The sequence below is a fragment of the Halteromyces radiatus genome (genome assembly GCF_025201355.1).
Source record: "Halteromyces radiatus strain CBS 162.75 chromosome Unknown BX664scaffold_13, whole genome shotgun sequence".
Taxonomy (NCBI): domain Eukaryota; kingdom Fungi; phylum Mucoromycota; class Mucoromycetes; order Mucorales; family Cunninghamellaceae; genus Halteromyces; species Halteromyces radiatus.
The window spans coordinates 184,622-196,930 of NW_026251699.1; the positions used below are offsets into that span (position 1 = coordinate 184,622).

The 12,309-nt window shown below is 32.3% G+C and overlaps 6 protein-coding genes across 6 annotated transcripts; 5 read left to right on the forward strand and 1 right to left on the reverse strand.

Annotated features, from left to right (window-relative positions):
• Positions 1-77: 77 nt before the first annotated feature.
• BX664DRAFT_304567 (Dolichyl-diphosphooligosaccharide--protein glycosyltransferase subunit WBP1) lies at positions 78-1,697 on the forward strand. The gene is made up of 4 exons (XM_051542520.1): positions 78-259; positions 328-438; positions 501-978; positions 1,066-1,697. The coding sequence occupies exons 1-4, from the start codon at positions 109-111 to the stop codon at positions 1,649-1,651; spliced, it is 1,326 nt and encodes a 441-aa protein (XP_051395719.1). The 5' UTR covers positions 78-108; the 3' UTR covers positions 1,652-1,697.
• A 479-nt stretch (positions 1,698-2,176) lies between these two features.
• On the forward strand, positions 2,177-4,339 carry BX664DRAFT_362893 (major facilitator superfamily domain-containing protein). The gene is made up of 8 exons (XM_051548343.1): positions 2,177-2,614; positions 2,724-2,870; positions 2,935-2,989; positions 3,056-3,132; positions 3,270-3,591; positions 3,665-3,766; positions 3,855-3,953; positions 4,032-4,339. The coding sequence occupies exons 1-8, from the start codon at positions 2,213-2,215 to the stop codon at positions 4,319-4,321; spliced, it is 1,494 nt and encodes a 497-aa protein (XP_051395720.1). The 5' UTR covers positions 2,177-2,212; the 3' UTR covers positions 4,322-4,339.
• On the reverse strand, positions 4,331-5,388 carry BX664DRAFT_362894 (thioredoxin-like protein). Its single transcript, XM_051548344.1, has 4 exons — positions 5,173-5,388; positions 4,819-5,115; positions 4,658-4,734; positions 4,331-4,592 (listed from the first exon to the last, which is right to left on the reverse strand). The coding sequence occupies exons 1-4, from the start codon at positions 5,379-5,381 to the stop codon at positions 4,501-4,503; spliced, it is 675 nt and encodes a 224-aa protein (XP_051395721.1). The 5' UTR covers positions 5,382-5,388; the 3' UTR covers positions 4,331-4,500.
• Positions 5,389-6,210: 822 nt separating this feature from the next.
• BX664DRAFT_344475 (RTA1 like protein-domain-containing protein) lies at positions 6,211-7,214 on the forward strand. The gene has a single exon (XM_051547473.1). It carries the CDS (start codon positions 6,261-6,263, stop codon positions 7,158-7,160), a length of 900 nt encoding a protein of 299 aa, XP_051395722.1. The 5' UTR covers positions 6,211-6,260; the 3' UTR covers positions 7,161-7,214.
• Positions 7,215-9,472: 2,258 nt separating this feature from the next.
• BX664DRAFT_51454 (uncharacterized protein) lies at positions 9,473-10,357 on the forward strand. The gene has a single exon (XM_051549613.1). It carries the CDS (start codon positions 9,702-9,704, stop codon positions 10,158-10,160), a length of 459 nt encoding a protein of 152 aa, XP_051395723.1. The 5' UTR covers positions 9,473-9,701; the 3' UTR covers positions 10,161-10,357.
• Positions 10,358-11,173: 816 nt separating this feature from the next.
• On the forward strand, positions 11,174-11,617 carry BX664DRAFT_344487 (uncharacterized protein; the record flags this gene model as incomplete). The annotated part of the gene is made up of 2 exons (XM_051547474.1): positions 11,174-11,237; positions 11,382-11,617. The coding sequence occupies 2 exons, from the start codon at positions 11,174-11,176 to the stop codon at positions 11,591-11,593; spliced, it is 276 nt and encodes a 91-aa protein (XP_051395724.1). The 3' UTR covers positions 11,594-11,617.
• Between the last annotated feature and the right edge of the window lie 692 nt (positions 11,618-12,309).

Genomic DNA, 12,309 nt, shown 5'->3' on the forward strand with positions numbered 1-12,309 from the left:
AAGACCATTAGCTTGATTGCCACGTCAATTTCATACTCAACTTTTTTTTTTTTTTTTTATTTCTTACCTTTTCAAACCTTTCTTATCCCCTTATTATTTATCTAAAGGATGAAAAGTGTGATATTAATAGCTTTTGTCCTCTTGAATACACTCATTGCAACAACTGTAGCAACATCCTCAACGGGGTCTCGTGTACTTGTACTTTTAGATGACCTTGAGAACCAATCTTCTTATTCGCGTTTCTGGAAATCATTACAAGGTAATTAGTTTTTATTTGACAAAGGTTTTTTTCTTTATTGACTTTTTTATTTTAAAAAAAAAAAATAGATCGAAAATATCAATTGGATTTCAAGAAAGCTAGTGACCCAACTGTAACTCTTCATGTCTTTGGAGAATCAAGTTATAATCATATTATTCACTTTGCTCCTAGAACTAATGGTAAATATATATTCATCATTTTTAATAATACAAGTATTAAATATATTTTTTTTTCTTATTAGAATTGGCTCAACATACTGGTTTGAACAATGTAGCATTGATAAACTTTGTCAAGCAAGGTGGTAATTTATTGGTAGCAGTGGACGAACAAGCTAGTAGTACAGTACGTGATTTAGCCAATGAATTTGACATTGAGTTCGACCCCAAGGGAACGCGTGTATTGGATAAGGATGCTCAAGATAAACATGATAATATTGTGGTTACTGAACAAATCATTGCACCTACACCTATTATTGATACTTCCATTATTTCTTCTGGTCTTCTTTATCGTGGTATTGGTTTACTTCCTGGCAAATTACCTTTACTAAATCGAATCTTGACAAGTGAAAAGAATGCTGTCAGTGGTGAAGTATACAATGAAAAGGATCACAACAAGGTAGATTTGATTGCTGCTATGCAAACTCGTCAATCCAGTCGAGTTACTTTTTCTGGTTCTTTAGATTTTTTTTCTGATGAATTTTGGACTGGGGATGTTAAAGGGTAAAATATATATATATATATATATATATATGACTGGCCAATAGTTAAATTTATTCATTTTTTTTTTTTTTGTTTGTATTGGTTTAGATTTGAATCAGCAAAATTACAAGGCAATGAAGGATTTATCAAGGAATTAACAAAATGGACATTCCAAGAAAAGGGTGTTTTGAAAGTAGTAGATCATCGCCATCATAAGGAAAACAGCACAGAACAATTGGAATGGTATCGCATTAAGGATAATATTGTCTATGTATTGGAAGTGGCGGAATATAAGGATGATCATTGGGTTCCTTTCCATTCGGACGATATTCAATTGGAAGTGATCATGCTTGACCCTTATATTCGCACTACATTGAAGGATGAAACTCCAGCAACAACGCAACATCATTATGGACGTTTTATATCTCATCTAACTCTTCCTGATGTATATGGTGTATTCACTTTTAAAGTCAATTACAAACGACCTGGTTGGACTTATCTTTTGGCTGAAGATGTTGTGGCCATTCGTCCTTTCCGTCACAATGAATATCCTCGTTTCTTGGTGGCTGCTTATCCTTACTATACATCGGTTGGAAGTATGATTATCGGTTTCTTGGTCTTTAGTACTGTTTGGTTGGCCACTTGGGGTAGTCGTAGTAGTAGTAGTAGCGATATTAAAAAGAAATCTCAATAAAAAAAAAAGATGAATGTTTTTTTTTTTTTTTGTACCATGACAAAAAAAAAAAAGAAAAAAGTAGATCTATCTATTTATATTTATTTTACATATTTCATAATATACTTGTTATTCTTTTTATTTGACGACATGGATGATTCATTATCGTTACAATAGTGCGACTAGACTGCATATTTTTACTGTTTGATACACTAACGATAAATTGTCATTTTGATCTTGTGGCATAAATGATAAGATAATGTTATTGCATGATTTTTAGTTCCAAGAAAAAAAAATTGGTTTTTTTATATAAGCTATTTATTTTAATTGAAACTAAAACAACAAAAAAAGAGACATTTGGAAGATGACAGGTAGATCCTCCTTTCTGTCTCTCTCTCTCTCTCCTTCAGGACTTGTACAGAATTTTCGAGTTTGCAGACATACAACAAAAAAAAAAAAAAAGAAAATGCAGAATTTCAAAAGGTCTCCTTTCTTTAGCTTTTTTTTTTTTATTTTATTTTTTTTTATTTTTTTTTATTTTTTTTTATAGGATTGTAAACACTCATCCAACTGTTGTCAATCATGCCACGAAATGAATTACCTAGAAACGATCCAAATACTTTGACCACCATGAAGACGTCTGAATCCTTTTTTTCGAAAAGCACACAAGATAGTATTGAATCTGTAGGATGTACGATTGTGGAAAACGAGGGCAAAATGGAACAAGATCAAGTTGAAAAGGGTTCATGTCATGTGCCTAGAACATATCCACAAGCATGGATGGTATTATTCTTCTTGGTATTGTTAAGAACATCTGTGCAAGTCTTTCAATTTACGTTTAGTGTGGTACCTACTATCACTTCAGAATTTTTTCATGTTTCACTCTCTGCTGTCAATTGGTTGGCCAATATACAAGGGTTGGTTTATGTGATCATTAGTTTTTTCACTGGTTGGATTTTTGAAAAATTGGGTGTCAAACCATCGGTAAAGTATACAGGGGAAGGGTAGAGATGGATCAAAAAAAAAAAAAAAAAGGAGGGGAACAGGAGAGATCTATTGAACTCAATTTCATTTTTATCGTTTTTATATAAAGTTAATAATAGCTGGTTGTTTTATTAGCGTTGGAGCCACTTTACGGTATGTGGCTGTCATTCTTCAACCCCCATCTTTCGCTTTGGCCATGGTGGGTCAAACTATTGGTGCCATTTCAGATCCTTTATCACTGAATATTATGACCATGGTAAATATACATTAGATGATTATTATTCTTTATATATGATTGACAAAAATTCATTTATTATTAGTTCGTTTCTACATGGTTCACAGAAAATAGGCGAGCAACTGCTGGCATGTGTATTGGTAAGAATTCAAAATATATATATATATATTATCCCAGATCTATTAAGTTTCTATTTTATTATATAGCTGTAAATCTTGGCGCTATTTTAGGATTATTTATGATTCCCAATATTGTCAAACAAGTGAATCATATACCAATGAATGTAAGTAAATTCTCTTTTTTTTTTTTTAACACGTATTCAAAGGAAACAACAATTCTCTGATGATCAATTATTAATCTTTGATTATTCATATCATGTATGCTTTTCATTTTCATTTTATCAAAAAAAAAAAAATCAAGACATTGATTATAGCATTAATAGCAGGAGGATCGACAATTCCATTAGTATTTATGCCAGCCAAACCACCAACACCACCTACTTTGAAAATGTCAGGAGATGATAAAGAGACCTTTCATCAGAAACCATCCTTTTTTCAAGGATTAAAATTACTTTGCAAGAATATTGATTTTTGGCTACTATTTCTTATTCATGGACTAAATGTTGGTCTATCGGTTGCATTTAGTACAGTTTTTACTCAAATCATTTCCCCCTTTGGATATACTGATGCACAAGCAGGTCAATTAAATGCTGTGGCCTTTTTTGCTGGTACTTTAGGTTGTGGTAAGTGTTCATCATGAAAGATCTTGTTATATATTCACTTTTTTTTTTTTTTAATTTAAATTATGATGATCAGCCGTGGCTGGACCTGTCTTGGATAAGACAAAACAACATATATTATTTCTAAAATTGATTGCACCAATGGTTCTTATTACTGATCTTGGTTTTGTATTCATGAGTAAAGAAAAGCGACGCATAAAACTATTATATTTTTCATTGTCATTCATCTTGTCTTTTTTTTTTTTTTTTTTTTTTTTTTTTTTTAGTTCAACGTGACGCATTTGCATCAGTATTATTTGTCACTTGTTTGAATCAATTCTTTCTATCGTTCCTTGTACCAGTGGTGGTTGAATTGGGTAGTGAAAGTAAGCTATATTACAGACATATCATATGGTACACTTCAACCTCAATTCATTTCTTTTTTTTTTTTTTCTACTGTGAAGCTTCTTATCCTGTTGCTGAGGCTTCTAGCAATTCCCTTCTTTGGCAAGGATCTCAGATCTTTGGCTTTGTTTTTGTTCTCATCATGGATAGCTTACGTGCAAGTGATCAAGCGTTTCCCCCAAGGAATATGTTTAACGCACTTGTCTTTCAAGCCGCAACAGCAGGAGTTATGATGATATTAAGTCTTTTGTTCCGTGGAAGGATGACACGTTCTGAAGCAATTCAACAGCAACAAATGGATAATCATTCTTCTGCGGCATCTATTCTCACAATGGCTACAAAAACTTAAACTATCATTATTATCGACATCCATACACTCTAAAATAATTTGTTTTTATTTCAACATTACAATACTAAAACTAAACACAATAAAAAAAATAGAATGGATGGGTATGTTGTATATATATATATATTGTTGTTGTTGTCAAACAGAGATAAAAAAAAAAAAGTAACTCATGGGGAATACTATCAGTCGTCATAATCTTCATCATCACTATCCACTTTTTGGAAAATGGATTTCTTTTGTTGTATGGTAGTTTGTTCCTTCTTCCGAATCACACCTAATAACATGATATTAATCTCTAAAGCCATCCCTTTTAACTTTTCTTTTTTTAATTATATTTACCTGCATTCACTAGTTGTACTTGTAACATATTGGTGCTAAAATCATCTGTATTGCCTAGTTCATCAAATCCTACCAACCTATAAAATCATAACAAAATATGGTTATTTTATTTTTTTAAACAACAACAAAAAAGGGGGAGAGAAAGTAAAAAAGAGACTTACTTTGTTTTGATAAAACCATCCACCCAACCCATGACACAAGGCAACACGCGAACCTGTAATTTTTCCACCAAGAAAGGAGCATTTTCCACACTAATCTTGACAAACCGGGTATCAGGGAATTTTTCTGCTAATTGTTCCAAATGAGAGTCCATAATCTTACAACGTCGGAAATCCTTATGATAAAAGTGCCCCACCATATACTTTTCTTTCACTGTAGTGTCCATGAATTCTTTTTCCTTTTCGATTTCAGTATAGATCCCATGTTGATTATCTTGTAACACTTGACGTCGTTCCAATCTATTCAAAAAAAAAAAAAGATGAGTTGTGGCATAAATCATATCTGACTTGACTTACTCTTGTTGGATTTCTCGAATACGTTGTTCCCGTATCTTGGCCATGGCATCATCATCATCCCTTTCTAGTTCTTCAAATAAAGCTTCATCATCTGAAAGGTCTTCCAATTCGTGCGATCTATTAATAACATAGAAATAAAAGTGAGTACAAACAAGTCGAGATAAACTAAGACAACAAGGAATCCATTTTTTTTTTTTGTACTTTGTCATTATGTTGAGTTTGCAAAAGAGCCAGAAAGAAAAATCAATTTTTTTTTTTTTTTCGGATTGCAAGCCCTTGACATCGCAGTTTCAAAAGTTCACCAAGAACAGAAAAAGTGAGCCTGAATTTATTTCTGATGATAATTTTAAGAAAATGATGTTAATCATTATAGTGGCTGTTGTTATAATGATGGACGATGGTATCATGATGAATAGATAATGGAGTATATAATTTCATCAATGATGATAGTATGATGATAATTATCGCGGTGATACTAAAAAAGTAACTTTTAACATTAGTAATATTGGGAACAACAGGAAAAGAAAAAAAACATTGATTCAAATAAAAAGTAAAACAATATCAGATCCCAATCAATACATATTATCAGGGAATGAAAAGATCATCCATCTCTCTCATTTCCTCTCTCTCTTCTTTTCTGCCTTCTGCCAATCAATTGATATCATCCTTCTTTGGAGAAATCCAATAATATACATCCAATAGGATGTATATTTCTTTACCTAATTTATATTTTCCCTATTGATTAATTCAATGTTTGAAAACAAGATGATATAAGAAAGATAAAAATTTATGGTCATCGGGCTTACATTTTCAGGCAATTTCAGATACCTATAATTATTGATTAGTCCCCGAACTTTCTTGGCAGATCACAAAATAGGATTGAAGACACATACAACATCACCAGGGAAACTTTGAAAAAAAAAAAAAAAAGAATATTGTCCGCTTACCTTTATTATGTCTCTTGGCATTGTAAAAGTATAATCATTACAAAAAAAAAAAAAAAAAGAAAAGGTACATGTGATTGATTGGTTTTTTTTTTTTTTTTTTACTCCTTTCTCGTTCTCTTTTTCTTAACCCATAAATACTCTATGGAATCAGATCAAGAAGCAATTGATTATTTTTATTATCAACCTATTGACATTGTCCCAGAATTATTTATTGCCATGTTTGCCGTAATTACATTAGCATTTGTTTATCGTATTCATCGGAGCAAGTGTGGTAAATGGTTATACATTTTACCTGGTACAGCAGTAGCAGAAGCCATTGGGTATGGATTTCGAACAGCATGTGTTTACCAAACCACCCTTGTAAAATACATCATGATGCATCTTTTTCTTCTTCTTGCTCCCAATGCCCTGGCAGTTGTCAACTACAAGACTCTGGCGAAGATCATTGCCATACAGACAGATCAGCAAATAAACATTGGATCATCTATTACCCATCCATCTGATCCATTTTACCTTTCTCCTAAATTTATAACTCGACTCTTTTTTTCTAGTGACATTCTTTCTTTCTTGCTTCAAGGTATAGGTGGTGGATTACAAGCAAAACATGATGATATGCAAACCATAGGTCAGATCATCATTTTAATTGGCATCGCTATACAATTGATTTTCTTTGCCTTGTTTATGATGATGTCAATTTATGTGTATCACCAATCAAGATTTGATTACCGAGTGGTGGACATCAGATCCCTCACACTCGTCGAGATACCTTGTGCTAAAAAAAAGGTCATGGCTTGTTTATTTACGACCATCGTATTACAGTATATTCGTTTTGTCTATTGGGTCGTTGACATCACTACGGGCTATGATGGTCCCATAGCAACCACCGAATGGACTTTTTACGTGTTTGATGGTGTTGCCATCATTGGTTGTTTTCTAGTTTATTATATCTTGTTCATAGGCAATCTTATACCCAATAATGAACATCTACTTGTGATTCATGCCCCCATTAGTCAGATTCAATTAGCTGATTTATATAGATAATAATCTTACTCTTAATAATAATAATAAAAAAAAAGATAATTCATTTACACTTTATACAAATATATATGGGAAACTAGACTTAAAGTGGTTACTGTATCATGGAAATAGAATGATGTTGTTTTTAAAGATCTTCTATTACTATAGTATTCTTAGTGTCATTACTATCATCAGTTTGAACGTAATATAATCATCTTAAAAGGCATCATCCATGTCATAGAGGCCACTCTAAGAATTAGTATTAATGATGAAGATGATTTTGATTGTGCTTTCAATAAATAAAAAAAAAGAACATCGTTTCATTCTAATAAAGCCCTTCAATTTTATTTCAAAAGTCATACATACTATAAATATAAGGTCTAATCTAGCTATACCACTATCCCAAAAAACAATGTCCATCCAGTATCCTACATTTCAACCTTTGTCATTCACCTAGTTATCTAAATTGATCATAGAAAAAAAAATAATTATCTTGTATTTTTAAACTTACTTTTAATAATAGTGATTGTCTGTAATAATGTATAGAGGAAATGAAAGGAATAGGATATCATAGTAATGAGATTTGAATGATTTGCGTGTAAAAAAAAAAAAAAAAAACTACCCTCAGTTACATCGCTTTTGATTGATAGCATCACAATTAGTGGTATGATGTATAACCTTGATCATGTTGATTGGCCATAGTAACGGCACTAATGACTAAAAAAAAAAAAAACTAGATTAGAAATGGAATGAGAAAGACGATCGTATGTAGTTATTGTAACACTCTTTTCATTTTTTTTTTCTATCCTACTTTGAATCATTCCCCTGCTATTTGCGAATGATGATGATGATGATACTAGAGTGATCTTACTTCAGTGAGACTGAGGGATAATGTATGATGACTGTGCTTGATGATAATGCTTTGTATGTTGATGATTTGTTGATGCTGATTTCAATTCCACAAGAATGATGATCATGACGAGATAATGCCAAAATGTCATCCGAGTGCTGCTGTCTTTTCATTAATGTTGTTCCTGATGGTATTCATTTGTGGATGACCATGTTGAGGGACGATAAAAGCTTGTTTCCTAGTAAGATGATAACCAAAAGACATGAAGATATAAAAAGAGAAAAAGAAATTTTCAAATTCCTATATCTACTTCACAGTTACAAATCTGCCATACATAAAATCCAACCATTTCGTGTGACATCAGGTGATGTTACATTATTCGACTTGTTCTTTCAAAATCATCAGTAGGAAAGTAATAATTACTATGACTGATAGATAAAAAGAATTCTTTTTTTATCAGTATTTTTCATCTTTTTTTTTTTATTTTCCCTTACCGCATTGACTCAAATGTGTTTTTTTGTATTGAGCAAAGTACTTATGGTTGGTTGTATTTTTTTATCGATTGACTTGGTCGTGTCTATGTATAGAAAAAAAAATAGTCAGTTTTGTTTTCAGTTTTACTTTATATAATTATATTACCAAAAGTGTCATTAATGATATTACTTGATAGTTATTGAATAAAGAAGAGAAAGTAAAAAGAGATAAAAAGTCAAGTTGAATACTTTTAAAAAAAGAAGAAAAGGAAAAGTGTCGAACGCTCTTTTTTTTTTTTTTTTTTCTTTTCTCACACACGAGTTAATTTTAGTCCGCCAAGTCATCTTTATTTATCACTAGCGCGTTTAACATTTTTTTTTTCTTCTTCTTCTTATTTGTTTACTTTTACTATTCCATGTATTCCTCTAATAACGACTGCTAATTATAAAGTAATATTATTATGACTTTAGGTAATAAACTATTCAATTCTTTTTTTTTTTTTTTCATAAAAGAATGCGACCTAACTCCGTTTTTTCTTCTTTTTATCCTGTAGTTCCTTCCTCGTCTTTACCATGCTCAATCTTTGACTCGGTGTTGGATGATATTGGCCATTTTAGTTCCTCCTATTCACTCGAGGAAAGAGTGCTGAAGTTCTATTTTCTATCCATATCTGCCACTAGTGACAAATGCTTCAATTTATCCCAGAAAAGTGCTCTTCAGAGAGTTATACAACAGCTCAAAAGTAAAACTTGGACTATATATCTTTATCTAACAACTTGGTGAATTTGGTGTCCAATTCTGATCATATTAACCTCTGCGTGGCTTACCTACTGAAACAATATTTTACTACTGGTGTTCATATTCTGGATGGTACCTTTGGATTTATGCAGCCATTTCATCCTTCCTCTATTTCCCCTCCCTTGTTCCTCCTCTGCCGCCGCTTCTCCTCTTCTTTCTTCTCCATCGTTCTCCTTTTGTGCTGGCGATTGTTCCTGCCGTTTCTGTTTCTCCTATTGTTCCCACTATACCTTGATGGCCAGATACGGAAGTCCATGTTTAGTGCTTCAATCAATTCTTCAGTAGGTTCTGAAAATGTCATTGATACGAGGTTCGATGTCAAGATTAGTTTTAAGTATATCATCGTGGAAGGGGATTTTCGATAACCAAGTCCAACATTAGCTCATTCCGCATGATGGCGCGCGTTGTAAGGATGGATTATATGCTGTGATGATATAAATGTAATGCTAAAGGCGAGCATTCAATTCCCATTTTTTTGGTGGCAGGCTGTCTCTTCCGGGCTGTGGAATTGGTGTATACCTGACTTCGTATCTACTATAGAGCCAGTATTAGTCAATATTTGCTGTCATATGCGCCAACTTCCTATAGGTCAATCGTTTGCGGGTCCCTATGTAGAACAAAAACTATCCTGTGTTGCTATTGACATCATCCCATGTAAACCATTAGTTCCACGTTCCTTGAAAAATATAATGCATCCACGTTTGATTGAAAGAGACCACCAAGTCACTGATGATCAGGGTTATTTTATCATTAATTTGGAAGGCGGGAATGTCAACAAATATTTGGGAGTGCGTACTACAACAGACCCTATGGATTTTGCCAAAATTTTGCATAAGGCTAATCAAAAAATCAAGACCAATGTGGAAGCGAAATTGATTGCAAGTTATGGAAAGAAGGAGTAGTAATACTGTAAAGGTTTTTTTTTATTATTATTATTGTTTTTCTGAATCCTGTCTCAGTGTAGAATAAAGTTTTTATAAAATGATCTTTAGCAACATCAATATAGTTGGATACATATATCATAAAGAAAATCATCAGTGAATAGATACAAATTTCATACTCTCTTCGTCATTGAATTCTGTAACTGACTCAATATTCATCATCATTGTATCAAATTTGGAATAAAGATACATAATCATATTACCTTTCATTCGTATTAATGACACTTTACATGTTACCTTGCCATTTGTAGAGTTATTTAAAAAATAAAGGACAATGTCATGATTTCTCATTCAATTTTCATCGTTATACAATACTATTGTACCAGTGTATTCTTCTCATAAAAATAGTGTAAGTCATATAATATCATTTTATTCATTAGCTTGCTCCATTACGAGAAACTCGACGCGTAAATTTCTTTTACGGAAAAGAAAGAAAAAGGTTCAGAATATAAAACTCTAAAGGCAATGATAAAAAGAACAAATTTAAAACTCCATTATCGTACCATTCTTTCCTTTTTCTTCGCTTTTCTTGTTTAATTCACGTTTTTTTTTTTTAACGTGACAAACTCTAGCTCATTCTGCGCCTTTCATATTTCTACCAGCATTATCAAGCCAAATATTGGTTGAAGAACACTTTGGATACCATTACCGTTTAGTAATGAATTAAAAGAATTAGCGCAGAAGTGGTAAAATTCGCAAGAACATCTTGAAACAACAAGAACAAAAGGTGGCTCATCTTATTTTGTTTTTTTCTATTTGGTTGGACTCTCTTTTTCTCTCCCTCTCATTGTGGTGTTGTTTTCTTCAAGATCTTTTTTCCTGCATTGTTGGTCTTTGTCCTTTGTTTTTTTTTCCCGCTTGATATGGTGTTTCCCTATTTTCATTCTCTCTCGTGGTCTTAGGCTACTGTTCCTGTTCTTTTGGTTATCTCCATTCTCTTTGATAAAAAGTCAACAAAGTATACTATACGTAAAATGCTTTTGGTTATCTCTTTCATGTTGGTTTTTATGATTGGTACATCAATATCGACGCCTGATAGTAAGTATATATAAAAGAAAAAAAAAGTGAATAAGATCGATGGATTACTACTCACTGTGTTTTTTTATTTTTTTTATTTGTTAGGTATCAGGATAGCGGTCTATACAATCAAATGTTGAATGATCATCATTACTTTATGCTTAGCTTTTTGGTTAGACGAAGATCATGGTGTATTGAGCTTTGTTTATTTACGGGCAAAGGACTTGGTCGAGGATGATCAATCTCTAGAATCGTTTATGAATCTAGTGGTTGAATTTTGTGCTCAAGTAGGTGGAGGGCAAAATGCAATACGTAGGAAATTCAGTTATTGTCTGTTGATCGTGTTGTTTCATGCTGGAGTCCTTGTTAAGTCCTGACATTGGCGGTATTTGGTTTGGAAAGATTCATTATCTTGGAGGTGGCATTAGTTGGTCCTGGTGAACGTTATCCTTATAGTGTAGCTATTTTATTACTATAGTTATGTAGTATAGTTATGATCACAATAAATAAAAACAATGATATAATATGAATATGATTTTATTGAAGAAGATGATAAATTATACTATATGCTATAGACAACTGTATCTATCCATCAAAGAGTCAGTATGATTAAGATCCAGAGCAAAAAGTAAAATGCTGTCATCTATCCATCCTGTTGATGTCGTTCTCCACGTTGTTTACTCTATCATTGTATGTATTCCATTCCTTTTAATCATCTGTTTATCTAGTTGATCCAGTTGCATGCCCATCCATCCAGCTTGTTCCCTTTGTGTCCTCCTACGTCCATTCAACTTGTCCCATTGTACATCTTAAAACAGAAAAAAAGATGACAGTAGTAAGTATCTAGGTTTGTCTTTCACCTTTTTTTTTTTTTTTTAGACTTACCATGGTTAGCATTGACTAACTAGACAATATCTAACAGCAACGAACCAAGAGAGGAAAAGAATAATGTCTAGATGATACTGAAGTAATAAAGAGACCAAAGTCTGTAAAAAAATAAGCTTTTATATATAGAGAAAGTAAAAAAAAAAAAAAAAAAAGTTGTAAAAGTCCACCTTATGTCCAACCTACGTCCAAGAGAAACTAACCAAGT